Consider the following 27,684-nt stretch of genomic DNA (forward strand, 5'->3'; position numbering starts at 1 on the left):
TAATGTTAACAAATATAAATAAATATTAAAAATTAATGTGTTGTATATTGAAAATAGCCTGCTAATAGAACATTGTTTTGAAGTGTGACCATTTTATATTACAATTGTTGTGATGTACGACTGTACATTAATATGTACATTACTATATATATATATATATATATATATATATATATATATATATATATATATATATATTAATATTGTACAATAAAAGTTTTCTGTATTTTGCGATCTATGATTTTTAAATGCTTTTTATGTGCATAATGGAGCTTTGATCTTTATTCCAACAATGTTTCATGTTAAAAAGTTGGAAAAAGTGACTTTTGTTGAAATTTTTAATAGTTTGAAGTGATATAATCAGTGTGTTGTTGTTAATTGAGCGTAATACAGTACTTTTATAATACTAATACACTAATACACTCCTCTAAAACAGTACTTACCGGTACTTTTTCTTTGTTATTTTACAGACTTAATTATATAGATATACATATATATATATATATGTATATATGTATATATATATGTGTGTGTGTGTGTGTGTGTGTGTGTGTGTATATATATATATATATATATATATATATATATATATATATATATATATATATATATATATTCAACAGTTCTGTCTGGAATCTGATTGACTGATAGGCGTGCGATATTCTGCAAATAACAGCACTCGTCTAGCCTCTTCACCCTTCACCCTTGTGTATTACTCCGCCTACATACAGCAACAAGCAGAGGACGCTCTAGTTTGACAAATATTACAGCTGTTGGACAACATCATGTACTTTGAGGCTTTTTTAGTCGATAATGTAGTCGTTTAGATTGCAAATATGCAGTTTATCTTAGTAAGGATCTTTACTGAACAAATAAACAGCTTAAACCAGCCTAAGCCGATTAGGCTGGGAGGTGGGAGATGACCAGCGAAAACCAGCTTGACCAGCCTAGCCAGACTGGTAGCCCAACTAAAACCAGCTATATCCAGTTTAAACCAGGCTAACTGATTAACTGATCAAGCTGGAAGATTACCAGCTAAAACCAGGCTGGAAACCAGCATGAAAAAGGCCAAAACCCCTTTGAAACCAGGCTGATTGACCAGCTAAAACCAGCCAACCAATAGATGTGTTTAAGCTGTTTTTTCAGGATAGATAGTGCCTATTTTAAATATTTATAACTTCTGAGAGACAGCGCGTCGATGGCCATTAGCTTGTCATTGAGCGGAGCAAAGACAGTTGACGTTGTTTATCCACAAGATGGTGTCAGAGACTGCATAATAAGTCCTTCGAGGAGGAAAACATCGTAATTTTTAACTACAGCTGATCAGATCATTCTAGAACTGATAACTGGTAAGACTAGTTCAGTAAACAGAAAGAAAGAAGAAATGCCTGCATGTGTTTACTGTTTTTCCTTATCGCAAACACAATAGTATTCTGCTAGCGTTTGCATTGCTTTAGCTTTTTCAGGGGTTAAGTATTGTGATTTCCCGAATGCAACAAAGAAATATTGGGAAAGCCTTATAATTTTGAAATGTGAGTAAAAATCACTTGTTTTGTCATCACTTTAGACATTACGCTAGAGAAGCATTCAAACACTAGCTCTAAAGTGACGCTGGTGAAGTAGCAATGATTTCTGCTGTTGTGACATCAGCTGCGAATGTGAATGAATGGTGGAAGAAAGTAGTTCCTTATACAAAAGGGTTTTTGAGACTCTACTTGTTAGATTTTGTTTTTATCCACACAATTATGCCATCAAACTGCTTTAAAAACCCAATATTAAACTTGTAGCAGTGCGATATGACTTTACAGTTTATCGTCACTGGTGCACGCCTCCCAACCAGGGCAATATACAGCCATATCGCACTGCTACTTGTGTGATATTGCTCATATATAGTTTATATAAAGTTTTGTATACATTAAATTGTTTTAAACTACTGAAATGTCAACAAAAGTCTCTATGTTTAGCTGCAGAGTTAATATTTAAACACTAAAAGTGAAGACTGGAGTCCAACAATGCAATTCATGAGCATAAATAAACGGAAAACACCACTGAATCACAAAATATAGGCACAGTTAATTAACAGACATTGTTTGTTATGAACCAAAGTTTGCTATTAGCATAATAAGCACAACTTTTTTTGTTTGTTTTGCAAACGTATATACAAGTTCAGTCAACTCTAGACAGACACATAACCATCATGACTTGCGAGGTTAATCGAGTTCTTCCTTGTCGTGATCCAACACAGATATGGCCTTTTTTTCCGGGAATTTCCCCCTCTCAAGTCCCAACAGATCCCACAGACTTCATACCAGTCGTAATCGTCTCTCTTTATATGACATTTGTTTACGCTTTTACATTCTGCTCAATCATACAACTCTGTCTTCTGGGTGACTGGTGCTTCCAAAAGCGGATGAAGTTTTCCCCAACAAAAATGAACAGCAGCGGATCCAGACAGCTGTTTCCAGACGCCAGAACGTGTGTGACGACTGCCGCTTTTCTTAAAGTTTCGATGTAAAGGCAAGAATCGCCATAACCGTTGATTTTAATATCCCTCTCAGCCTCCAAAAATAGAGTTCGGACGACATGATAAGGCATGAAGCAGGCCAGGAAAATCAGTAAAACTATGATGACGAGAGAGCAGGACTTTTTCTGGTTGAACTGAGATCTTTGGTTCCTCTTCTTGAGCTTTATCAAATACACAGCCGCAAAGATATAACACACAGAGATGATCGCGAAAGGCACGACAAATCCCAAAAACAGCACACCACGGTTTAAAATGATAATAGTTTCCAAATTGGAGTGTCCCAAATCCAGACATCTGGTTTTTTCATTCTCCTCATGCGTTCCTGCTTTCAGAAGCGGGATGGAGGCCAGAGAAACGATCATCCAAATAACAACGCAGATGATCCAGGCCCGTCGTGGGTTTTGCCAGCGTACATACGCGAACGGCTTGACAATGGCCACGAACCGAACCATACTAAGTACGGTCAGAAAGTAGACACTTCCGTACATATTAATGTAGAAGACGTAAGACATGATCCGGCAGGTTACATCTCCAAAAACCCAATTGGAGTCCATGAGGAAGTAGGAGGCCCGGAAAGGCAGCGAGCACACCAGCATCAGATCCGACAGCAGGAGATTGAGCATGAGGATGTTCACCGGAGTTAAAGACACCTTTTTTCGGACTGAAGAAGCAACGAAGAAGACGAGCGAGGTGATGTTGCCGACCAGCCCGAGGAAGAAGATGAACAGGTAGGCGATGGGGTAGACGGTGTGCTTGAACTGGCTGATGGAGCAGTTGTTTGTGGGGACCGTATCCAAACTCCTCATTGTTGGTACAGGGGATTAAATCTGTGAACAAGACAGACAATGAATCAACAATAAAATGAATCATTTTCAAATTACACTCAAAAAATTGCTTATTCAAAACTATTTATTCAAAATGAGTTGGAACAATTTTGGGAGGGGACCACTTAAATGTTTTATGTTAAATCACTTAAATCTGTGTTTTGCATTAATCAATTTGTGTTAAGAGTTGTGTGGAAGCCCGCGTTTTTTACAATGTAGGAAATTCCAAAAAACTTTGGGCTCTATTTTGACGGTCCATGCGCAGAACGCAAAACGCAGGGCGCAAACGCTTTCAGGGCGTGTCAGAACGCATTTTTGCTAATTTACGGACAGGAAAATGCGCTTTGCGCCAAGGCGCATGGGCTAAAAGTGTTGAGTTTATTTTCTTAATGAGTTATAGGTGTGTTTTGAGAATAAACCAATCAGAGTCTCATCTCCCATTCCCTTTAAGAGCCAGCTGCGTCACGCCAAGAGCGCATTCGCTATTTACAGGACGCAAAGTAAGTCTAAGTGGAAAAAATGAGCATTTCACAAGCAAACAGTAAACAGTTGACAGTTTTTTTAACAGAAAACAGTTAAACAGAGCATCTACTGCATGAGAATGAGAGATAATGGATCACTTTCACTTTCGCTCTTGGATAGAGAAACCTTTATGCACAGACATCAATTAGCCTATAAATAATTAATTGCGTTTGTTAAGCGCAAACATTCGTTTCAAAACTATTTCTAAATTCAGTTCTAATTTCCAGCAAACAAATAAATGAACAATAATGACCAAGTGTGGTCAAAAACCTGAGTTATATCCTAAAACACATGCTGTGCCCCATATGGTCTAAAACCTGACAGGTGGGCAAATCTAAGCTTTTTTTAATAAAACAAATATAAATATGGATATAATAAATAATACTGCTAATAATAATAACATTTTATAAAAGCAGATTGTTATGAATGAACTGAAAAAGCCTCCCGAGATGAAGAAGACATAAAAGCAGTGATTTTTCATTTTCATGTAGGCTAGAAAATAATAAGTTTTGTAATATTTTAATCCTTTATATTTATATCCTATATCTATTCTTATTATATTCTATATATATCCTTAATATTTAAATTTTTTCATATGTAAAGATATTTGCCTGTTGCTCTCTTGTGTGTATTAAGCAGTGTGTAAGCGAGGCGCAACTCTGCGCCGGAGTTTAGACCGGGTTAGTTTTGGTCTAATGAAAAATCTATTTTAGTTTCTCAAAATAGCAACGCGCCAGCGGTCCACCTCAGAACGCCTTCCTTTTTAGACCAGAACGCCTATGGGCGCACATATGAGTGCTAATGCATTTGCTATTTAAACAGCGTAGCGCAACACCTCAAAACCACTCTTGCGCCAAGCTGAAACTTTATTTATGTCTTTGCCCCTTTTTGCAAGATGTAAAACAAGTCTCTGATGTCCCTAGAGTGTGTATGTTATGTTTCAGCTCAAAATAGCTCATAAATAATGTTTTAGAAACCTTTAAAAACTGCCCCCTTTTGATTCAAGTTGTGCCATTTCGGTGACTGTCACTTTAAATTCAAATGAGCTCTTTTCAAAAGAGGGTGGAGCTACAAATTACCTGTGTGTCAGCATAGTGGCATTCAAAACGGTTGCTTCTCACTGTTTTAATTAAGAAATTTTCATTTCCAAACAAAATGCAACGTCCACATGACGTTGGGGTACAACGTCAATCCGACGTCATGTTGATGTCTTGAGCCTGCTGGGTGTTTAAGGCCATTTCAGCATTGGTGGAAAGAGTACTGAAAAAGCATACTTAAGTAAAAGTACCATTACTTGCCTAAAAATGTAGTGTGAGTAGAGTAAAAGTACCTGTTGTAAATATTACTCAAAGTAGGAGTAAAAAGTAGCCATTTTAAAAGTACTCAAGAGTAGTGAGTATTATGCTGTTAAAAGTTGATGCATTACATGTAATTTGTGGATGTGTGTAAACGTAAAATTCTGTAGTGCATTTAGTTATTGCCCAGCAGTCACACAATGTCATAAGACGTTAATATTAGGTTAGATTTAGGTTGTGATGCCAGGTGACCAAAATTCAATGTCTAGCCAGCGTCTAAGGTCAACATTATTTTGATGTCCAATAATGACATCAAATAATGTTGATATTTGGTTGATTTTAGGTTGTTGGAAAGTGACCAAAATCCAATGTCGAGCCAACATCTTAAACCAACCTCCTATTGACGTCAACTACTGACATTTATTCATTAGTTATGGCAACCAAAATTCAACGTCTGATAGACGTCATAGTTGTAACGTCGACATAACGTCAAGCGGTAACATCATTAGACGTTGATATTTGGTTGGTTTTAGGTTGGACGTTGGACGTTGGACATTGACATCGGGCTGACGTTGAGTTCTGATGTAAACCCGATTTTTATTTCCAAACAAAATGCAGCGTCTCCACGACGTTAGGGTACAATTTCAATCTGACGGCATGTTGACGTCTTGTGCCTGCTGGGTGTTTAAGCCCATTTCGTTCATCATACAGTAAACATCCGTCATCTTCTTATCAGTGACATGCATCTAAACCAGGGGTGCCCAAACTCGGTCCTGGAGGGCCGGTGTCCTGCAAAGTTTAGTTCCAATCCCTATTAGACGCACCTGGGCTAGCTGATCAACCTCATACTAGGCTTTCTAGAAACATCCGTGCAAGCGTGTTGACGCAAGTTGAAGATAAAATCTGCAGGACACCGGCCCTCAAGGACTGAATATGGGACTCCTGATCTAAACAGTCTCTGGGTCAATGCGTGTAAAGATTTTGAACATCTTCTTGGACTCTTAAAACGTCCAAACAGTTTGCTGCGATGTAAAGTGCACATGTCTTTAAGTAGTTCATTATGATGCAATTTACCTTCTATAATTTGATTGGACTGGAATTACAGGACTGAATTTTCTTCCCATACACAAGAAAAAATAAAGTAGTGACTGCAGGTCAAAGGAAAGTAGTGGAGTAAAAGTACAGATACTGCACTAAACATGTACTCAAGGAAAAGTAAAAGTACACATTTTTAACACTAAAATTACAATTTCTGAAAAAAAATCAACTCAATTACAGTCATTTGAGTATTTGTAATTAGTTAATTTACACCACTGCATTTCAGTCATCATACAGTAAACATCCGTTTACTGTAAAGTAAATCAGTTATTAGAGATGAGTTATTAAAACTATTATGTTTAGAAATGTGTTGAGATAATCTGCTCTCCGTTAAACACAAATTGGAAAAAAATAAATAAATAAACAGGGGGTTTAATAATAATAATTCTGACTTTAACTGTATATATATATATATATATATATATATATACACACATATATATATATATATATATATATATATATATATATATATATATATATATATATATATATATATATATATATAATTTAAGATCAAACTATAGTTTATTTATTAGTTGGACGAATCATTTAATTACATAAGCTGAAATTAAGCTTCAGTGATGAGGTCAAATAAATCATTTGTTATAAACAATAAAACATACTCACCGCTCAAGGCAAAAGTGACTGAGCTTTCAGCATAACACACAGCTGAGTTTGCACTGACACGCAGAGAAAAATGAGGAAACTGGCAATCGATTTTATGCAAACATGAGAGTTTGTGACTAAGGAATTTGTTTCAGTTGCAGCTGCTGATGTTGTTTATTAACAGTGAAATTATTACCAATAAAATTATGCCTTAAAATTCAACATTCGAGCTATACGGTAATATTTAATTAATCCAATCTGATATCATCTGCACCATTTAAGATACACACACTGTAAAGCCCAAGAATCAACTTTATCAAATAAAAAATTTACTGAAAGTTCATATTACTCATTTGAAAGGAGTTCTGACCTCAGTGTTGAACGTAATGAGTTAATTAAATACCTCATTACTTCAACTTGGAGTAAGTTCACAGTACTCAGGTTAGTTTTTAACTCAAATGGTTTGTTGCAATCTGTTTCCTCAAACTGTTTGAGTTGACTTAACGTATTGGGTTTTACAGTACTCAGTTGGTTTGAGTTCTCTTCATTAATTGGGTTTTACTGTGCTCAAATTGCTTCGTTTACTCAAATATATTAAGTTTACAGAACTCTTTAGGATTAGTTTTTGAGCTTAAATGGTTTGTTGCAATTGGTTTCCTTTAATGGTTTGAGTTACCTTAACCTTTTGGGTTTTACAGTGCAGTATTTATATGTTGAAGTCAAAATGGTTAGCCGTCCTGTGACACTGTAATTCTTTTAAAAATGAGTGTTACTTAATAGAAACATAATAGTTTTAATAACTCATTTCTAATAATTGATTTATTTTGTCTTTGCCATGATGAGAGCACATATTTGACTAGATATTCTTCAAGATACTATTCAGCTTAAAGTGACATAATCAAGGTTAATTAGGGAAGTTATTAGACAAATGGGATTTGTTCTGTAGACAATCAAACAAACAAAACAAAAGGGGGCTAATAATATTGACCTTAAAAAGAACTGCTTTTATTCTAGCCGAAATAAAACAAATTAGACTTTCTCCAGAAGGAAAAATGTTAAACACTCTCAGAAAAAGGTATACGGTGGTTTAAATAATGCCTCTAAAGGAACAATTTTGTACCTTTGTAAAAATTGCACCATTTATGGTACAGAAAAGACCTCTTATGATACTGTTCTGTACCTTTTATAATTGTAATATAAATAAAGCTACACAATTGTTCTCATAAAAAGGAGGTACATAAGTGTTGGGCAACTCCTTTATTACAATATCTATGAAAACAAGTATGACTGTAAACCATACTAAAACATGAATCCTCATTTAAAGTTTAAAGAGACTTTTAGTTCATGTTAAAGTGTTTTTTATGTTTTATTGTATATTGAAAATGTGTACAAAAATACACTTCTCTGTAAACTAAAACATTGTTTTATAAATGTATCTGATGTTTTATATTTACTGAAAATAAATTGACTTGGATAAAGCAAAATGCCTTTAAATAGTTCTTGAAGGAGCACATTTCACACTGTTGAGGTACAGAGTGTCTTGTCACTGTAGTGGTACCTTCGTGGATCAGATTTGTGATATCAGCAGGTTTTAAAAACCAAATTTGGTACAAATCATGTCCTTAAAGGTACAAACTGCAATGGTACAAATTAGTTTCTTTGTCTTAAGGTACAATTCTGTTCCATAAAAAGGCACTGCTTGCCCCAGTGACAAGGGTTTGTACCTTCTTTGGTACAACAGTGTACATTTTTTTTCTGAGAGTGTAGGAAATACTGTGAAAAATGTCTTGCTCTGTTAAACATAGTTTAGGAAATATTAAGAAAAATAGATCACAGGAGGGCTAATCATTTTGACCACAACTGTATATATGGTATTTATGTAGATGTTTAACATGAATAGTTAATTTAATTAATTCAATTATAATAAATTATGAGTCTGGACCACAAAAGCAGTCCTTAAAGTCAATTTATATTTATATATGTAGTTATAAATGAATAAATAAGCTTTGCATTGATGCATAGTTTGTTAAGACGAAACAATATTTAGCTGAAATACAACTAAAAATTGCAAGTTAAAATAATACAAATAAAAATAAATATTTTAGGAAATACTGTGAAAATGTCTTTGCTCTGTTAAACATCAGCTGGGAAACATTCATTTATTCATTCACTATTGTTCAGCTTAGTCTTTTTATTCATCAAGGATTGCCACAGCGTCAACTCATTCATTCGTCTTTTTAGTTTAGTCCCTTTATTAATCCGGGGTCGCCACAGCAGAATGAACTGCCAACTTATCCAGCATATGTTTTACACAGCGGATGCCCTTCCAGCTGCAACCCATAACTGGGAAATACCCATACACTACAGCCAATTTAGCTGATCCAATTCACCTATAGCGTATGTGTTTGGACTGTAACTGGAGCACCCGGAGAAAACCCACACCAACGAGGAGAACATGCAAACTCCACACAGAAATGCCAATTGACCTAGGCTCGAACCAGCGACCTTCTTGCTGTGAATCAACATTGCTAACCACTAAGCCACCGTGTTGCCCAGTTGGGAAATATTTTATTATATATATACAGTTGAAGTCAGAATTATTAGCCCCTTTTGATTTTTTTCTTCTTTTTTAAATATTTCCTAAACGATTTTTAACAGAGCAAGGAAATTTTCACAGTATGTCTGATAATATTTTTTCTTCTGGAAAAAGTCTTATTTGTTTTACTTCGGCTTGAATAAAAACAGTTATTAATTTTTTAAAAAACATTTTTGGGACACAATTATTAGCCAAAAGAAGGTAGTGATTCGCACTCAATTGCTTCGTACTGTTTTTATTTGTACTTTTTCTTACATTTTACGGGTGATAACAGACAAACAGACGTTTCGGCACAAAGCCTTCCTCAGTGTGTGACACAATTCTCTAACTCCACCCTTTTATTCCATAGTCAATCACAATGTGCAATTAGTTAAACCGTCACTCTCATTTCATTATCCATTAATCACACAATAACTTATAATCTTCACAGCAATGACAATAAACAATCAAAACATCTGTTTGTCTGTTATCACCCGTAAAATGTAAGAAAAAGTAAAAATAAAAACAGTACGAAGCAATTGAGTGCGAATCAATACCTTCTTTTGAATAATAGTAACGATAAGATTAACGCACCAAACCAAAGAAGTAACTAAAAAAAACGCAATCGCGCAGGACAAACTTCAGTAACTCTGCACACAAAATTATTTAATTTTACGCTAATTTTTTTTCTCGATAGTCTACAAAACAAACCATCGTTATACAATAACTTGCCTAATTATCCTAACCTGCGTAGTTCACCTAATTAACCTAGTTAAGTTAATACACACACACACACACACACACACACACAATATTTATGTAGATATAATAATAACAACACTGTTTTAGCACTGTAAGAAATCGCAAATAAATAACATTCAGCTAATATTCAGCTCTGGAATACACTTCACAAATCAAACATTACATTACAATATACAGTCAGAAATGGACATGGTATCTTCATGAAACATGATCTTTACTTAATATTCAAATCATTTTTGGCATAACTAATCACCCGTATACTGTATTTTTTGTCTACTGTAACAAATACACTCATAAGAGGTTTTGTGGTCACGATTATAACAATGAACAGAGTAAAATGACAGTACAATAATGTCAACAGTCCACTGTAAAAAATGTGGTCTTCTTCAACTAATGCGCGTACCTGTGAGAACTGAATCCACGACTTCAGAAAACGTCTCCAGAAATGAAGGTTAAATCCTGCAGAGGAGTGCGAGTGTGGAGGCTGAGAGGTGAAGTATCTCTGTATAATAAACCGTATAAAGGCATGACTGAACACAGACACACACACACACACACACACACACACAGCTGCACTGGAGAAATGATTCCCTTTCCCAGCCCACAGACACACCCAGCCAATCTTGATGCAATGCTGGATTCATGAGAACTGTTACACACATCCAGTAAATTACAGACTGATCTTTCATAAAGAATGTGTTGTTTCATTTGAAGAAGGTTGTTTTCTTTTATGAGAGAAACAAAAAAAATCAACCACTTGAAAATTCTCGGTTTCTCTGGATGTACTAGGTGTGGGATTCAGGAAAATGGTGATTGTTTTAATGTATGATGGTCTGATTGTCGGGACTCTTTTGTTTTGGTCTTGTTAATTCTCCAGTCTTTAATGCAGTGCTCGGCTCAAGTGTATACCACAGTGGGAGATGAAAGTATTTTGAGGTACATTTGACCTGATGTCAAATGTATGGTGGAGTTCTGCCAGTGTGCTTTTCACCTTACATACTGGCAGATTCACTATGCACCTGCCTCCTGAGAATGTCAGCAGTGACCACTCGCTCCCCCAGTGTACCCTTCAGTACCGAAGGGCCCTCTGTTGTTGGCTATAGCCCTATAGTGCAACTAGTTTCAGCTTCAGCTCAAGAGTTCCCCCCAGTGTCTGCGTCAACCCCAGAGTGCCCTCAATGTCGACGTCAGTCCTAGAGTGCCCGCCGAGGTTGGCTTCAGTCCCTGAGTGCCCTCAGTATCGGCTTTAACCCAGAGTGCCCCCAGTGTCTGCTTCAGCCCCAGAGTGCCCTCAGTGTTGGCTTTAGCCCCAGAGTGCCCTCAGTGTCTGCTTCAGCCCCAGAGTGCCCTCAGTGTTGGCTTTAGCCCCAGAGTGCCCTCAGTGTTGGCTTTAGCCCCAGAGTGCCCTCAGTGTTGGCTTTAGCCCCAGAGTGCCACCAGTGTTGGCTTCAGTCCCTGAGTGCCCTCAGTGTCGGCTTTAACCCAGAGTGCCCCCAGTGTCCGCTTCAGCCCCAGAGTGCCCTCAGTGTTGGCTTTAGCCCCAGAGTGCCCTCAGTGTTGGCTTTAGCCCCAGAGTGCCCTCAGTGTTGGCTTTAGCCCCAGAGTGCCACTAGTGTTGGCTTCAGTCTCTGAGTGCCCTTAGTGTCGGCTTTAACCCAGAGTGCCCCCAGTGTCTGCTTCAGCCCCAGAGTGCCCTCAGTGTTGGCTTTAGCCCCAGAGTGCCCTCAGTGTTGGCTTTAGCCCCAGAGTGCCCTCAGTGTTGGCTTTAGCCCCAGAGTGCCACCAGTGTTGGCTTCAGTCCCTGAGTGCCCTTAGTGTCGGCTTTAACCCAGAGTGCCCCCAGTGTCTGCTTCAGCCCCAGAGTGCCCTCAGTGTTGGCTTTAGCCCCAGAGTGCCCTCAGTGTTGGCTTTAGCCCCAGAGTGCCACCAGTGTTGGCTTCAGTCCCTGAGTACCCTCAGTGTCGGCTTCAACCCAGAGTGCCCCCAGTGTCTGCTTCAGCCTCAGAGTGCTCTTAGTGCTGGCTTCAGCCCCAGAGTGCCTCACAGTGTTGACCTCAGCTCCAGAGTGCCCTCGGTTTTGGCTTCAGCCCAAGAGTGCTCCCCAGTGTCTGCTTCAACCCCAGAGCGCCCTCAGTGTTGGCTTCAGCCCCAGAGTGCTCCCCAGTGTTGGCTTTAGCCCCAGAGTGCCCTTAGTGTTGGCTTCAGCCCCAGAGTGCCCTCAGAGTTGACTTCAGCCATCAGAGTGCCCTCAGTGTCGGCCTCAACCCCAGAGTGCCCTCAATGTTGGCATCAGTCCCAGAGTGCCCTAAGTGTTGGCTTCAGCCCCAGAGTGCCCCAAAGTGTTGACTTTAGCTCCAGAGTGCTTTCAGTGTTGGCTTCAGCCCCAGAGTGCCCCAGGGTGTTGGCTTCAGCTCCAGAGTGCCCCCAGTGTTGGCTTCAGCTCCAGAGTGCCCTCATTGTTGGCTTCAGCCTCAGAGAGCCCTCATTATTGGCTTTAGCTCCAGAGTGCCCCCCAGTGTTGACTTTAGCCTCAGAGTTCATGCAGTGTCTGCTTTGGTTCCAGAGTGCCCCCCAGTGTTGGCTTCAGCCCCAGAGTGCCCTCCAGTGTTGCCTTCAGCCTCAAAGGGCCCCTGAGTATCCACTTCAGGCCCAGAGCCCCCCCCCCCCCGATGTTGGTTTCAGACCAAGGGTGCCCCATAGTGTTGACTTCAGCCCCAGAGTTCCAGAGCATCCACTAGTGTCAGCTTCAGCCCTACGTGCTGTTAGGCTGGTTTTAGCTGGTCAACCAGGCTGGTTTTAGAGGGGTTTTGGCCCCTTTCAGGCTGGTTACCAGCCATTTCCAGCCTGGTCTTAGTTGGTCAGGCTGGAAAATGACCAGCCTTAACCAGCTAAAACCAGCTTGACCAGCCTGGTTTAAGTTGGACATAGCTGGTTTTGGCTGGATAAGCTGGTTTTAGCTGGTCACCTCCCAGCCTGACTAGCTAAGACCAGGCTGGAAATGGCTGGAAACCAGCCTGGAAGTGGCAAAAGTCTAGGCTGGTTTAAGCTGTTTTTTCCAGTAAATAAACAATTTTATTGAACATGTAATTTTTTATGTCTGTTCAAAAAGTAAGGGTTAAAGTGAAGGATTAACCAGTGTATCATGTATTTACAGTATAACGTTACCGATATTAGCAGTTAATATGTGGTTTTGCTGTAGTCACCATGTCTTGTAAGGGAAGTTTGAAATCCTGTGTCGCTCAAATCCACCCATATGAGACACTGCCAGCTGAGAGAGGACTGAACATCCACCTCAACTCGCAGACATGCAGAATTGACGCTTTACTCCACCATCTCCATCCTAATCTGCCACAGGAATGAAGACCTTGACGATTCATTTAACACGAGGTAAACATTCAGAGTTTTATTTGTAAAACTCGACGTGAGACGGATTGACACTTCTCCGTGACGTCATTCTCACTCGGCTAACATCAGCTAGCAGCTTTACCCATTCAAACACCTTTAGTTGTGTTTAGTTAATTTAACAACTTTCGTATACATTCGGGTGGTGTTATCTGACATGTTAGCTTGAGCTTCGTGCAGACTCGAGGACTGTTTTCGTCTCTGCAAGCAGTGGAGGTGTTATGAAAATAAACGATAGTTAGCTTGTTAGCTAACTAACAGCTGAATAATAATAACGCGTCTTTGTTTACACATGCACTCATTAATGCGTTTAAAAAGTACTTAGATGTTTTACAGCTAACGTTACTATTAACGCAGACTTTGTTTAGTCACACGTTGTTTGGTTTGTAATGTTTTATTTAAGCTAATTAAACTTTGACAGCTATGTTATTTCAGTAAAACTTGACGTATTTAGATGAAGTTATTATATTTACACAATATTTAGTATTATAAATAAATCACATTAGCAGCCAATGACTAGGAAAGTACACCATGCTAGTGTGATTTTAATGTCACTTTGCATGCGAATTCAGACCCAATATTCAAAGTAACGTGGTAAACAAGTACGTTTAATATATAAGTTGTCACTGAACGAATGTGGAAATACAAAACCAACCATACCTCAATATGTCACCTGTATTGTGTTTTTATTGGCTTTTCACTTAAGATAAAGTGCTTTAAACAGGGTTTCTGCTTGGTTTTTAAATGTCTTTAATCTCAAAATTTAAATGTTATGCCGTAAAAGTCTTAAAATAACTGAAATATTGTGTTTTAGGTCTTAAATCTTTTTTTAAACCGGTCTTAATTTTCCTTTGTTCATTTATAGCTACCAAATCTGGCCAAAACCCATACAATCACCAACAATCATCTCAATAAAACTTTTTATTTATAGAATATAATTTTAACTCTATTTACCGGTTTAATTATATTCCTAACAATAACATTCGTTTAAAAGATCTCTATCTATTTACTGCTGAGGAAAGCGACCTGGACAGATTGTTGTATATATTTAGTTTATTCATTCATTCATTTTTTTTTTGGCTTAGTCCCTTTATTAATCTGGGGTCGCCACAGCGGAACGAACCGCCAACTTATCCAGCATATGCCATTCCACCCCCAACCCATCTGTGAGAAACATCCACATTCACACACTCATACACCACAGACAATTTAGCCTACCCAATTCACCTGTACCGCATGTCTTTGGACTTTGTAAAAAAATGGAGACACCCGGAGGAAACCCACACTAACGCAGGGAGAGCATGCAAACTCCACACAGAAACACCAACTGACCCAGCCGATGCTCGAACCAGCGACCTTCTTGCTGTGAGGCGACTGCTATTTAGTTTATAATAGTTGTTAAAACTTTTTAAAAACATTTAATCTTTTTTTAATTCAAAGAAAGTTTATGTTGGGGAAAAAGTGTTTGAATACAAGTAGGGTTTGCTTGTTTTTACACAATATTTTAAATATTTAGCTAAGAAATAAAATCTAAAATATTTGTATTATTTATTAATATTGTAATATTAAATGTATTAATTTTATTTTATTTTTATTTATAGTATAGTAAAAAGCCATTTGAAAAATTTCTTAGCCTTTAGTGCTTGATGAGTTTAAAGTTTCATCCGTATTGGTCTTAAAAATGTCTTAAAGTCTTAAATTCTGTGAAACCTGCAGAAATCCTGTTTAAAATTAATGATATCAATTATGACAATGTCAGGCCAGTGATTGATATATATGTATATATATATATATATATATTTGAGGTTTGAGTTGCACAGTTTACTGTAGGAAGTTTTTATTTACTCTAAGCTTATCTTTCCGCATGAATATTTCACAATTTTATGTGTTTCTTCCAATTTATTTTTAATCTAATTGTGAAATTTGCTAGAACTGGTTTGTAAAACAGCTACAAAATATCGTATGCTGTCGATCTACAATAAATAAAATGTACAAAAGTGAATTTTCTACACATAGAAAGAACATTAAATGTAGTTTTTAACTTTAAACACAATTGTGGAAATAGGATGTCGAAATATAAAGTAATATTTCATCATAGCATGTGAAAATGAGAGTATGTACTCATCTGTACTTATTTAAGTGTAAAAAAAGTGTTCATTCATATTAAATAAAAAAAATCTAAAAAGATTTATTTAGTCTTTAATATGCCATTAGATTATCTTTATTATAAATAATTCTGCCATTATTTTTGAGCGTATAAACTAATGTTATTTAAATATCTCTTTTGTTTGTGATATATATTGTGATATGAATAGAATTCCATCAGTTTGACTTTAATGTTTTTAAGGGTAGTCAATTAGTATTCAGGTACAGGAATTAAATAATCAAATTTAAAATGACGCTATAGTCTTCATTATTTAAATAATTTAATACAATTAGTTGTTGTTAAAGCTACAAAAAGTACATTTTCTTGCACCCGGATGCTTTAAACCTGCTTAAAATACTCAAACAGGCTTTAAAAACACATGCAGATAATTAACTTTCACTGTATTGTGGATACAATTTGCAGTAATTCCACAAATGTTCATGTTCTGAATGGTTGTGCTTGATTGTCTACTAATCCTGATAGGACATTGCAGATATATTGCAATATCGATGATTACACAATATATTGTGCAGCTTTAATTGGGGGTGTTTTCTGTAAAACATGTACACTACCTGACAAAAGTCTTGTCACCTATCCATGCACTTATTTTTTTTTTGTGTTTGACGCTTATGCATGATTACATGTGCTACGTATATGATTTTATTCTGATGCATTAATGTCTTGTTGAACTTCAAACAGCAAATTAAATTTGGTCTCTTCAGACGCAGTTAATGTTTTGGAAATGATTTTGTTCACAGAGTAGTATGCTGGACGTGGGGAAGTGGCCGGTGTTCGCCCTCCTGCCCCCTGAGGAACTACGGCTCATCCGTCAGGCCTGTGTGTTTGGCAGTGCTGCCAATGAGGCCATCTATGTTACTGTCAATGATGAGGTACAGACACACTCAAACACACTGTAAATGAGAACACATTCTAGCTGAATAATGATAATTAAGGTAAATAATAATTAGGGAGTGGAATTGAAGACTATAGAAAACACAAGACGTGTCACTCATATAGTTTTGAATGGGGAAAAGTGTAACTGTCAATATGGTGAATTAAGCCCCGCCTTCTAGTACAGGAGCCAATCATCGATCGGTATAGACTGAGGATTCTCTGGGGGAGGGGATTGGACCAGATGTGTTTTTATGACAGTTTCTGCAGCTTCATTGTTATGAACCCTCTGGGGTCAGCAAATGTTCTGGGATCTCAGCAAATAGTTTCTTCACACACATGAAAAATATTTCCACATAAAGCTTAAACGAACCAGCTCACTTGAAAATTTTATTAAAAAAAGTTATTTTGAGAATATTAATGCATAAACACATGTAATAAAACATGTAAACAGAAACATCCGTAAAAATGCAGATTTTGTGCGATTCATATGGTTAGAAATTAAAATTAGGAGACTTATTTTACCTTTATTGATAATTCCAAATACGAAATTGAATTTTAAGTTTAGAGTTTTGGAGAATTTGACGTTTTTGGAAAGAATAGGTTCACTACAAGTAATTAAACTAATAATGTTTTTGGTATAGTTTAACATTTTGAAATACAAATTTATAGCCATTTATAGTAATTTTTAAGTGTTATAATAAAGATATTTTATAATATTTATGTGTTATATACATTGAGGTTTATGTATATATATATATGTGTGTATGTGTATGTGTATGTGTGTGTGTGTGTGTGTGTGTGTGTGTGTGTGTGTGTGTGTGTGTGTGTGTGTGTGTGTGTGTGTGTGTGTGTGTGTGTAGTGCTCAGCATAATTGAGCACACCCCATATTGAAAATTAATATTTTAATCCATTTTTCATGGAATATTATTACAAATGAAACTAAAAATGTTTTTGGTATAGTTTAATATTTTGAAATATTAATTTATAGCCATTTATAGTATTTTAAGTGTTATAATAAAGATATTTTATAATATTTATGTATTATATACAATGAGATTTTTAAATAAATATATATATATATATATATATATATATATATATATATATATATATATATATATATATATATATATATGTATAGTGCTCAGAATAATTAAGTACACCATATTTTGTAAATGAATATTTGAATCCAGTTTTCAGTGACCACAAAGTTAAACAAAACAGATTTATTAAACGGATATATTTGTTAATAAATATTTTAGTCACCAAACATGTTTAGAAATTGAAAGATAATCAATTGAATTCAAGTAAAATATAAAAAAATTACATCCTACAAAAATCCACAAAATTTAAAATGCTTCTTTTGGTTTTTCCTTTTTTTAAAATTTGTATTTAATGTTTTTAACATATAAATTTGGGTGTACTAGTTTTTGGAACATTATCGTAAATTATTTTGTTAGATAAGCTCCAGAATTTGGCTTCGGTACTGACTAATCTAATGTATATGCACAACTATATTATTGTATAGCTTCCTATTAAAAATATGATATATATATATATATATATATATTTCAAATTATTGGCATTTTATCATATACATTTAATTTTTTTTTTTACGCTGACAAATGTTTTGAGGACAATGCAGAGTTATGCAATATAATGTGTTGTTTAATATATAACAGACTGATTTTTAAAGAAAGATATTCATATAAAAATATACATTTTTCATATTTATTTTTCTTACTGACCTTACTGATATCTTTTGAACGGTACATTATAAATATATATATCTTTCACTTGAAGTTCATCTTTAAAATATAATTTGATGTAATCTATTTATAATCTGCATTTTTTGAGAAAAGACCTGTTTGATATTTAAGATATTGCTAAAAAGGACTTGCTAAAAACTTTAATAGGAAATGCATGTTTAACAAAACATTTAAAATTTTAGCTTGATGTGTCAGAAAAAATGGCTTTCAGTAAGATTTTACTTTGGTGAATTGTCAAACATTTCTAATAGATTATGTTTATGTTTTCCATGTGCTCATTATTAAAAACATTGCAATTGATAAAAAACAACAAAATTAATTAATCGGAAATGGCTGAACAAGACCACATAGTTCACTAAAATTTGAAATATTTATTCCACGTGTTAGCGTGGGGTTTTTCTGGGTGCCCCAGTTTCCCTCACAAGTCCAAAAACATGTACCGAAGGTGAACTGGGTAAGCTAAATTAGTTGTAGTGTATGTGTGTGAATGAGTGTATATGAGTGTTTCCCAGTAATTGGTTGCAGCTGGAAGAGCATCCGCTGCGTAAAACATATGGTGGATAAGTTGGCGGTTCATTCTGCTGTGGCGACCTCAGATTAATAAAGAGACTAAGCCGGAAATGAATGATTGAATGAATTTCTTCTAATAACATGAAAATAATTTATATTAGTGAAATGCACTTTTATGATTTGAAATTATTCATTTAAATAGAATCTGATTGAAATATATATATATATATGTATATATATATATATATATATATATATATATATATATATATATATATATATATATATATATATATATATATATATATATATACACACATATATACATATATATACATATATATATATATATACATATATATATGTATATATATGTATATGTATATGTATATATATATATATATATATATATATATATATATATATATATATATATATATATATATATAATGTATATATATAATTTTTTTATTTTATTGTCTTCATTGGTGGAATTTGTGAAAATATTTCCTGCTTCAGAATTGTAATACGAAAAGAAAAAGTCCAGCACATAAACCCTGATAGCGCAGAGACTGTGACAAAGCCTGAGTGATCTTAGGTCAGTGATAAGCAGATCGAGCGAGGCTATATTTAGGCGTGTAATGCTAACAAAAGCCTTGTTTTGCTTCCTGAGAGGAGCTCTGGTGCACATCCTGAACCCTGAACACTTCCTTTTTTAGCTCTGTTTGCTATTCTTTCATCTTATAGCTTTATAGATATATGACCCAAAAAAAAAAAAAAAACACCCAGAGAGGTATCACATTAGCAGAGATCAAACGCTGAAACACAGAATAAGTATGCTGTTTAAGTGCACTGTGTAAACAGGTTTGGGGTCACGTTTGGGAGTTTAGAGCTTTTAAAGGGGACCTATCACTTTTATAAGGGGTTTAAACACAGTTGTGTGGAAATAGTGTGTGAAAATAACCTGCATCTAATGTTACATTTCTTCAGTCTGCAGTAACACTTTGAGTGGTGTTCTCCTTTTGTTAATGTCATTAGAGGGGGAAAGCCCCGCCCACTAGTGATGATCTGTCCTCGTTAGCATAGACAGCACTGAGTGAGAAGCAGCCGTCAGCCATTAGTTTTCACCATTGATGTTTTGTTCAATTGCTATGGTAATAAGAGGGATAAAGTACGTTTAGGGGTGCGTTTCCCAAACAACGATGTAACTTGCAGCTAAACTATCGTAGTACGATGCATCGGTTGGGAAAAGAATGATTTAGTGACAAGTGTTTCCCAAAACCGGTAGTTTCTCTGTCGCAGATCCATCGTTTGAACCACGTTAGTTGTAATGCAAAACGCCCATAATGATGCTCTAAACGGGGTGGAGTAACTTTGGGCAAATTATATTGTTTTACACGCATTTAAAATAAAATCCAATATTAGTTTTGGTAAAAACATGCACTCACTTTCCATGTTAATTGAAATATATGTAAATGGCACATATAGGGCCTGTGTTTCCTTTACAAATATTATTGAGAATATTACATATTCTATTATAAAGCATAAAATCACTTACAACATTATATAAATAAATAAATAATGAGGCTATTTAATAAAAAAATTACATTTAATATTCATTAATAGAAAATGAAAAAATCCTACTTTAATAATAATATGAATGATGATTAATTATTATTATTATTATTATTATTATTATTATTATTGTTATTATTATAATTATTATTATTACTATTATTATTATTATTACTATTATTAAGTAGGATATTGTTTATTTACTTAAAAAAAAATGTAAAAGTGTATTTTTACAATTTGACACATGCAAACCACTGCAGAAATGTTCTACCCAACAGGCCCATGTCATTTACAGTACAGATACTTAATAAATAATCTACTATAAATTAAAAGCTTTAACGTATGCTGTGTTTTTTTGTTTTCACAAGCTTTGGAGACGTAAAATAAATGCTGCTTTTAAAAAATAGGTCACCTATAGCTTTCGCCATGAGGCTGTGCTCTAAATGACATCAATTTTTTCGAAGTGCCCTGCAAAGGGAGCACAACTGTAAACATGAAGATTGCTAAAACTGAACTGTAAAAATACTTTGAAAGCAAATTACACCTAAGAGAGATGACCTTAATGCTTTTTTATTTTTAATCATACCAAGTTTTAATGTTAGAATGTTCTAAATGAATAGGGCATAAGGGGGAAGACTGGGAATAGCGCACAGCCAGGAACTATGTTTCTAGCTATAGCTCCAGAGGTGTAGTTGCAAATGCACAAGTTCGCGATGCAGTTTGTGAATGTTTGTTGGAACAATGGATTTGGGAAATGGCAAATCAACAAACTTTTTTTGTAATGATGTAACTTGCAACCATCTTTGGCTAACGATGGTTTTGGGAAATGCACCCCAGGATAGTTTGTTTGGGCTTATACAACAGTGCTCCACCTTGCTTTGGTCTGCCAATAAACCTGTCAGGCTTTATTATGCAATAACCTCTTGATGTGCTTTATCACTCCTGTATATTCCCCCCCCCCCAATTTATGTTTAACGGAAAGAAGATTTTTTTTCAACAAATTTCTAAACATAATAACTAATAACTCTAATAACTTCTAATAACTGATTTATTTTATTTTTGCCATAGTGACAGCGCATAATATTTGACTAGATATTGTTCAACATACTAGTATTCAGCTTAAAGATGACATTTAAAGTATTAACTAGGTTAATTAGGCAAGTTTGGGTAGTTAGACTAGTCATTGTATAACAGTGGTTTGTTCTGTAGACTATCAAAAAATATTGTTCAAGGGGGCTAATAATATTGACCTTAAAATAAGTTTAAAAAAATAAAAAACTGCTTTTATTCTAGCCGAAATAAAACAAAAAAAGTCTTTCTCCTGAAGAAAAAAATATTATAGGAAATACTGTGAAAAATTCTGGAATCTGTTCAACATCATTTGGGAAATATTTGAAAAAGACCAAAAAATTATAGGAGGGTGAATAATTCTGACTTTAACTGCATGTAAACATAATAAAAAGTAAGTTCTTGTGCAGCAGCTAAACTCTCGTGTTTGTGTGTCTGTGTGCAGGTGTTTGCTCTGGGCACAAACTGCAGTGGTTGTCTAGGTCTGGGGGACACTCAGAGCACCATAGAGCCCAGGCGGATCGACATCTTGTGTGGGAAGAAGATCATCTCTTTGAGCTACGGCACTGGTCCACACGTGGTCATCGCCACTGCAGGTCAGACTAGGCATGGGACAATGACTGGTTTCAAGGTTTACTGCGGTTTGGAAAAGTCAAGGTTTTAAAACTGTTATTTTCTGTTATTCTGATCTTACGGTATATATATCGACTATTTTATTTATGGCAACAGTATCTCAAGCATAAAAAGATGAACTGACAAGGCTCTAAAAACGCATTTAGGTGTTTTGTTTGTTGTGGAGGCACAAGCTGTAAAGTCTCTGCCCTCTTGAATGGGAGTGAGAGCAGTAGCTCATTTGCATTTAAAGAACACACACAAACATGTTTTTAGCTAAAAACTGAGTTATGATGGGCTCTATTTTAATGATCTAGGAGCAAAGTCTAAAACGCAGGGCGCAAAAGCATTTAGGGTGTGTCCCAATCCACTTTTGCTATTTTAAGGACGGGAAAATACGCACTTCACCTCGGTGCATGGTCTAACAGGGTTGAGCTTATTCTCTTAATGAGTTATAGGTCTATTTTGAGAATAAACCAATCAGAGTCTCATCTCCCATTCCCTATAAGAGTCAGTTGCGTCGTTGCATTTGCTATTTACATGGGGACCTTTGTAAGTGGAAAAACTGAACGTTTCACTAGCGAGAAAACAGTTAAACAGAGCATCTGCAGTGCAAGGATAAAGAATGAGCCTCCTTCATTCAGCCTTTACTTTGACTTTCTCTTTTTCTCTTTCGTAGATAAGGAAGCGGTGTTGTACGCACAGACATCCATCAGCCTACATAATTAATTTTGTTTGTTAAGTGCAAAGATTTGTTTCAAAACTATTTCTAAATTCAGTTCTAATACAAACGAATAAATGAACAATAACAAAGAAGTGTGGTCAAACAACTTATATCGAAACACACATGCTGTGCTCCATATGGTCCAAAACCTGACAGGTGGACAAATCTAAGCTTGTTTTTAATAAAACAAATATAAATATGAATATAATAAATAATACTGCTAATAATAATAACATTATACAAAAGCAAATTGTCATGAATAAACTGAAAAAGCCCCCTGAGATGAAGAGGACATGATGGCGATGGTTTTTATATTTATGCAGGCTAGAAAATAATAATTTTTGTAATATTTTAATCCTTTATTTTTCATTTGTAAAGATATTTGTGTATTGCTCTTCATCCTGTGTGTATTAAGCAATGTGTAATCAAGGCGCACAACTACCGCGCTCTGCGCTGGACTTTAGACCTGCTCTCAGCTTATCTATTGAACAGTCTAATTTAGCAACGTGCCAACATTGCGCCTTAACACACCTTTTTTTCTAGACCGAAACACTCATGAGTCCACAAAGTGGAGCAAATGGATTTGCTATTTAAACAACGTGGTTGAAAACATCATAACATCGGGGCAAACACGTCTTGCGACTTATTGCGCCGGGTTTATGATAGGGCCCGATGTGTTGTGAGCTGAAACTTCACAAACACATTCTTGAGAAACCTGGAAGTTATCGTACATCTTGTAAAGAGAGTCAAAGTAGGACACCTACCAGGATTGCTATTAATGTTTCTACTGCTTTTTTTTGTGTTTTGATAACTCAACGTGAGAAATATTTTACATCTGTTGCAACTTATAGTTTTGGAGAAACACATTTTTTCTCCATCTGATTAACGTACAATGCTTCATTTTCCACTGAGGTAAACATTGAGCCACAGCAGATGTCAGATGGTCAGCATTAGGCCTGTGTCTTTGATCAAATCACATGTGGTCATGTTTAAGTTTAGTTTTATTTACTCCGTTTGTTACTTTTGTTTGACACTATTCAGAAGACTTTTTATTCAACAGGGTGTCTGCGGGGACTTAAAAGTTGATAAGTGAGTTCAGAGAAATTTAAGGCCCTTAAAAAGTAGTAATAAATGCTTCTTTACAAGGTGTTAATATTTGTATCAGTATGCTAAAGTTTATCTAAATTTATTCTGCGAATATTGGGATGCTGTGTAGGTTATGAAAATGATCAAATCCTGCTAGGTTTGACACCATGTTGCTTTATTTACTGCAGTAACCAAGGAAGCACTGTTATTCCTGCTGTTCTATAGCGGCCACCTGGTGGATTAGCATTTTTATTCAATATGAGAGTAATGTTTTAGTTTAGGATCATTCATTCATTCATTCATTCATTTTCTTTTCGGCTTAGTCCCTTTATTAATCCAGGGTCGCCACAGCAGAATAATCCAGCATATGTTTTACGCAGCGGATGCCATTCCAGCTGTACACACATACACTACGGACAATTTTACCTGTACTGCATGTCTTTGGACTGTGGGGGAAACCGGAGCACCCGGAGGAAACCCACACGAACGCGGGGATAACATGCAAACTCCACACAGAAATGCCAACTGACCCAGCCGAGGCTCGAACCAGTGACCTTCTTGCTGTGAGGCGACAACGCTAACTACTGCGCCACCGCGTCGCCCTAGTTTAGAATTAGTTTCTAACAATCAGTCTTTAGTAAATGTAAGTTAAATTGTGGCCTATTTGCTTGGTTGAAACATAAAGTGGCGATGAGGTCTTAAAGGGGCTTTATGTAAATTTTTGAGTCTACTAAAGCGTAAAAATACCACGTTTGCAGATGTTTGAGAAACATGCTAAGTGAACATTCTTTTTTATCCGAAAAACAATGCTGAAGTGAGATATTCTGCTCTAAAAATGTGTGTTGCGTGCCAGAATGTCTGTCTTTGTTTTGGTTCTTTTAACTCGGCCAATGCCAGTTTAGCCAATTATATCTTAACACCGCGGTTGTCTTCTTGAAAAACACCGTATTTCAATCATTTACTCAGGAAGGCTCTGAAAATGTGCGTCCACGACCGAAATGCGACTTTCGGTGGGCAGTAGCAGCCTCTAAAATACGACTCAAATTCAGAGTTCCCCATGAGGTTATTAATTAGCAAATAATATAAATATTACGAACGTAAACATTAGGTGTGTGTCCTAACAACATGCTACATGACAAGAATTGCAGTGATAAACAATTTGGATGTTTGAACTAGACGCAGCACGACAGAAATGTAAATACAGCCATTCAGAAGCACAGAATAGTGCGCTCACTGCACTCCAGCGAAATGGTAAGGTTTATAATCTAGTTAATACATATTAAACTGCTCTAACATTATTAAATGTAGATGCTGAATCACTGATATGTGTTGGTTTACAGAGTCACAGCTCTAAAATTCAGTTTCAAATGGTTTATTTTCCAGATTTGAGGTGAACTATCTGCTGCTGCTTTCAGTAGTATGGCAATAAATATAGTGTAAAATGGCATTCAAACTCACATTTAACATTGACTAAAGCATATGAGGTGTCCCTGCGCTGATCATTGTCAGTTTTCTGTTGTTCAGCTGCGAGAATATAAGCTGTTTCTAATATATCAATTTGAGGTGTTGATTTGAACAAAACTCCTTTTAATATGGAAAATACTCCTTCTAGAATGTGCCGTTTTATTTTTTATAACACGTTTTAAATCCATCTTAGATCAGCCTTTAGGCTTGATAGTCAGGCACTCTCCTGTTGGTGTCATCGATTTAACAACCTGCCCTTGCGTGTGTTTTGAACCCGGCGTGCAATACCTAGTTCGACCACTGGGTGTCAAACTTACATACTGCACCTTTAAAATGTATGGTAAAAGGTATTGCATTTCACTCTCTGATTCTTGTATATAACTTGTTCCAGATAAGATGATGATTCTGTGTGTTTTGCGTGTCTGTAGATGGAGAGGTTTATGCCTGGGGTCACAACGGCTACAGTCAACTGGGAAACGGCACCACCAATCACGGCCTGACGCCCGCACTGGTTTCCACCAACCTCATTGGGAAGCGGGTGACGGAGGTTTCCTGCGGTTCTCACCACACCATAGCCCTTACCACAGATGGAGAGGTAAAGGAGATGTTTCATCACTCTAAAATGACAAAATAGATGTTGAACAAAGTGCTTTACACAACTTACCTTGGAAAAAGTTTCTCATGTTTCTTGATCAAAAGACATTGGGGAGTAAACGTGTCTCTACTTGTATTATAGTTCAGGAGGCGCATTTACTAAACAAACTATCTTCTTTGGTCATGAGGAAAATAAGGTTCTTTAAAATTACTAGTTGGAACAGGACTAAAAGGAAGTTTTTCTGCGGAACTTAAAGTACAGTACTTAATAAGAAAAGGACAGAACATTTTAGTAGATTTAGTTTTCTTTCACATTAAAGCAAATTAATCCTGATTTTACTGAACAGGCATAAACAATCATGTTCAACACCACACTAAGCAGATGTTTGTTTTTGTCTCACAATTCCCCTAAAACAGGTTTCAGGTATATTACGGTAGAAGAAGCCCTAATGCATATCCTGAATGAGTTACGGGACTTCTGGGTCTCCTGGAGCAAAATATAAAACATTCAGAGAAAGTGAAAGTCTGATTGTCGATAAAAAAGCTAGACAAAGAGCAAGACAATCTTCCTTAGACCTAATGCCTTCAGTTCAAAGCTCACCACAGTGAAATGATCTTCCCCCATTGATCTAGAGGAGTTAGAACCAAGCGGCAACCTCCCGCTCTCCCTCAGGAAGCCAATACGGAAGTAACTAAAACTGCAATTCATCAGAAATTCCGCTAGTCCTGGCCGCTCCTGGCTCCAAAACAGAGCAAATTTCAATTGAGCCCACTGTTAGAATGGCCAACTTTACAGCAGAAAAAAAGGTGTTTACAGCCTGGTACAAAAAAAGATTTTGGTTCATACAGCTAATATTACCCTTCATGATATGTGAGGGGGGTGAAGTTTTTTATAATTCATCCGTTTCCTTTATATTAAGTTTGCATAATTAGGGGAGTGGCCACTTGAGTGACAGCTAGGTCTCGTTGGTCGCCGTCACGTCACCTCAGCTGATTCCTGCAGTTTAGCCACTGAACTCGGCATATTTATCATATTTCTGTGTTGTTTTATGTGGCTTTACACAGTCAACTGCCTTTCGGACTTGTTTCCTACAATTATTAGATGGCATGGCATGCTGAGTGCACTTAATTGTGCTCACAAACCATTCACGTGGCCTCCGTTTCCCATGTGAGTAAAGTTATATACATAAATACCATCTCTATACATGTATTTGTTTTATTTAAGATCATTTATTGTTTATATTTATATTTAGAGCTGACAGATTGATTAGCTGTAGGCTCTAGAACAGTCATCTGAAGCGTTGTCATACAGTGTTATCCTGGATTTCATCAATGGTCTTACATTAACACAGACTATATCTGAAGTGTTTGGAAGTAATTTGCGTTTTCCTCCTGTTAAAAAACGTCATAATAACAATGTTTAGTGGCTCAATGTATTACAGCAGTGTGTTTTTAAAAGACTAAACACTTTATTGATATAGTATACAAGCTAGCACAAGTGGTCAGAATACAAACGAGTCACAGGTGATAAAGTATTAAGCGTTCTCCCAAAGTAAAGTGTGTCTGAACCAGGTCCAAGCAAAATGCCAGCAGGTGTCTGTAGCTTCGCTTACTCTCCGCCTCTTTGCCC

General features: G+C 36.1%; 2 protein-coding genes across 6 annotated transcripts in view; one reads left to right on the plus strand and one right to left on the minus strand.

The window, feature by feature from the left end:
- Positions 1 to 1,671: 1,671 nt before the first annotated feature.
- cysltr2b (cysteinyl leukotriene receptor 2b) lies at positions 1,672 to 13,685 on the minus strand. Of its 3 annotated transcripts, none has more exons than XM_073924307.1 (3): positions 13,413 to 13,685; positions 10,613 to 10,739; positions 1,672 to 3,351 (listed from the first exon to the last, which is right to left on the minus strand). In XM_073924307.1, the coding sequence occupies exon 3, from the start codon at positions 3,328 to 3,330 to the stop codon at positions 2,344 to 2,346; it is 987 nt and encodes a 328-aa protein (XP_073780408.1). In that variant the 5' UTR covers positions 3,331 to 3,351; positions 10,613 to 10,739; positions 13,413 to 13,685; the 3' UTR covers positions 1,672 to 2,343. The 3 variants fall into 3 exon arrangements, with proteins under 3 accessions (XP_073780408.1, XP_073780409.1, XP_068069770.2); XM_073924308.1 differs by having other exon boundaries at positions 10,613 to 10,711; positions 13,413 to 13,681; XM_068213669.2 differs by lacking the exon at positions 10,613 to 10,739 and having other exon boundaries at positions 13,413 to 13,681.
- The window catches only part of rcbtb2 (regulator of chromosome condensation (RCC1) and BTB (POZ) domain containing protein 2), a 35,387-nt gene continuing 21,159 nt past the window's right edge, over positions 13,457 to 27,684 (plus strand). For all 3 annotated transcript variants that reach the window (XR_012391199.1, XM_073924284.1, XM_005173365.6), the window contains exons 1-4: positions 13,457 to 13,596; positions 16,516 to 16,647; positions 22,020 to 22,170; positions 25,889 to 26,055. Coding sequence is in view for 2 of the 3 variants with exons in the window: in XM_073924284.1 (XP_073780385.1) it covers positions 16,522 to 16,647; positions 22,020 to 22,170; positions 25,889 to 26,055 (444 nt within the window). In the remaining variant the exon portion in view is untranslated. The remainder of the gene's footprint in view (positions 13,597 to 16,515; positions 16,648 to 22,019; positions 22,171 to 25,888; positions 26,056 to 27,684) is intronic.

The sequence above is a fragment of the Danio rerio genome, chromosome 15 (genome assembly GCF_049306965.1).
Source record: "Danio rerio strain Tuebingen ecotype United States chromosome 15, GRCz12tu, whole genome shotgun sequence".
In the NCBI taxonomy this organism is placed as follows: Eukaryota; Metazoa; Chordata; class Actinopteri; order Cypriniformes; family Danionidae; genus Danio; species Danio rerio.

Bases quoted from the DNA above. Each gene is read 5' to 3' on its own strand.
- cysltr2b (XM_073924307.1), bottom strand. From the start codon at position 3,330: ATGAGGAGTTTGGATACGGTCCCCACAAACAACTGCTCCATCAGCCAG.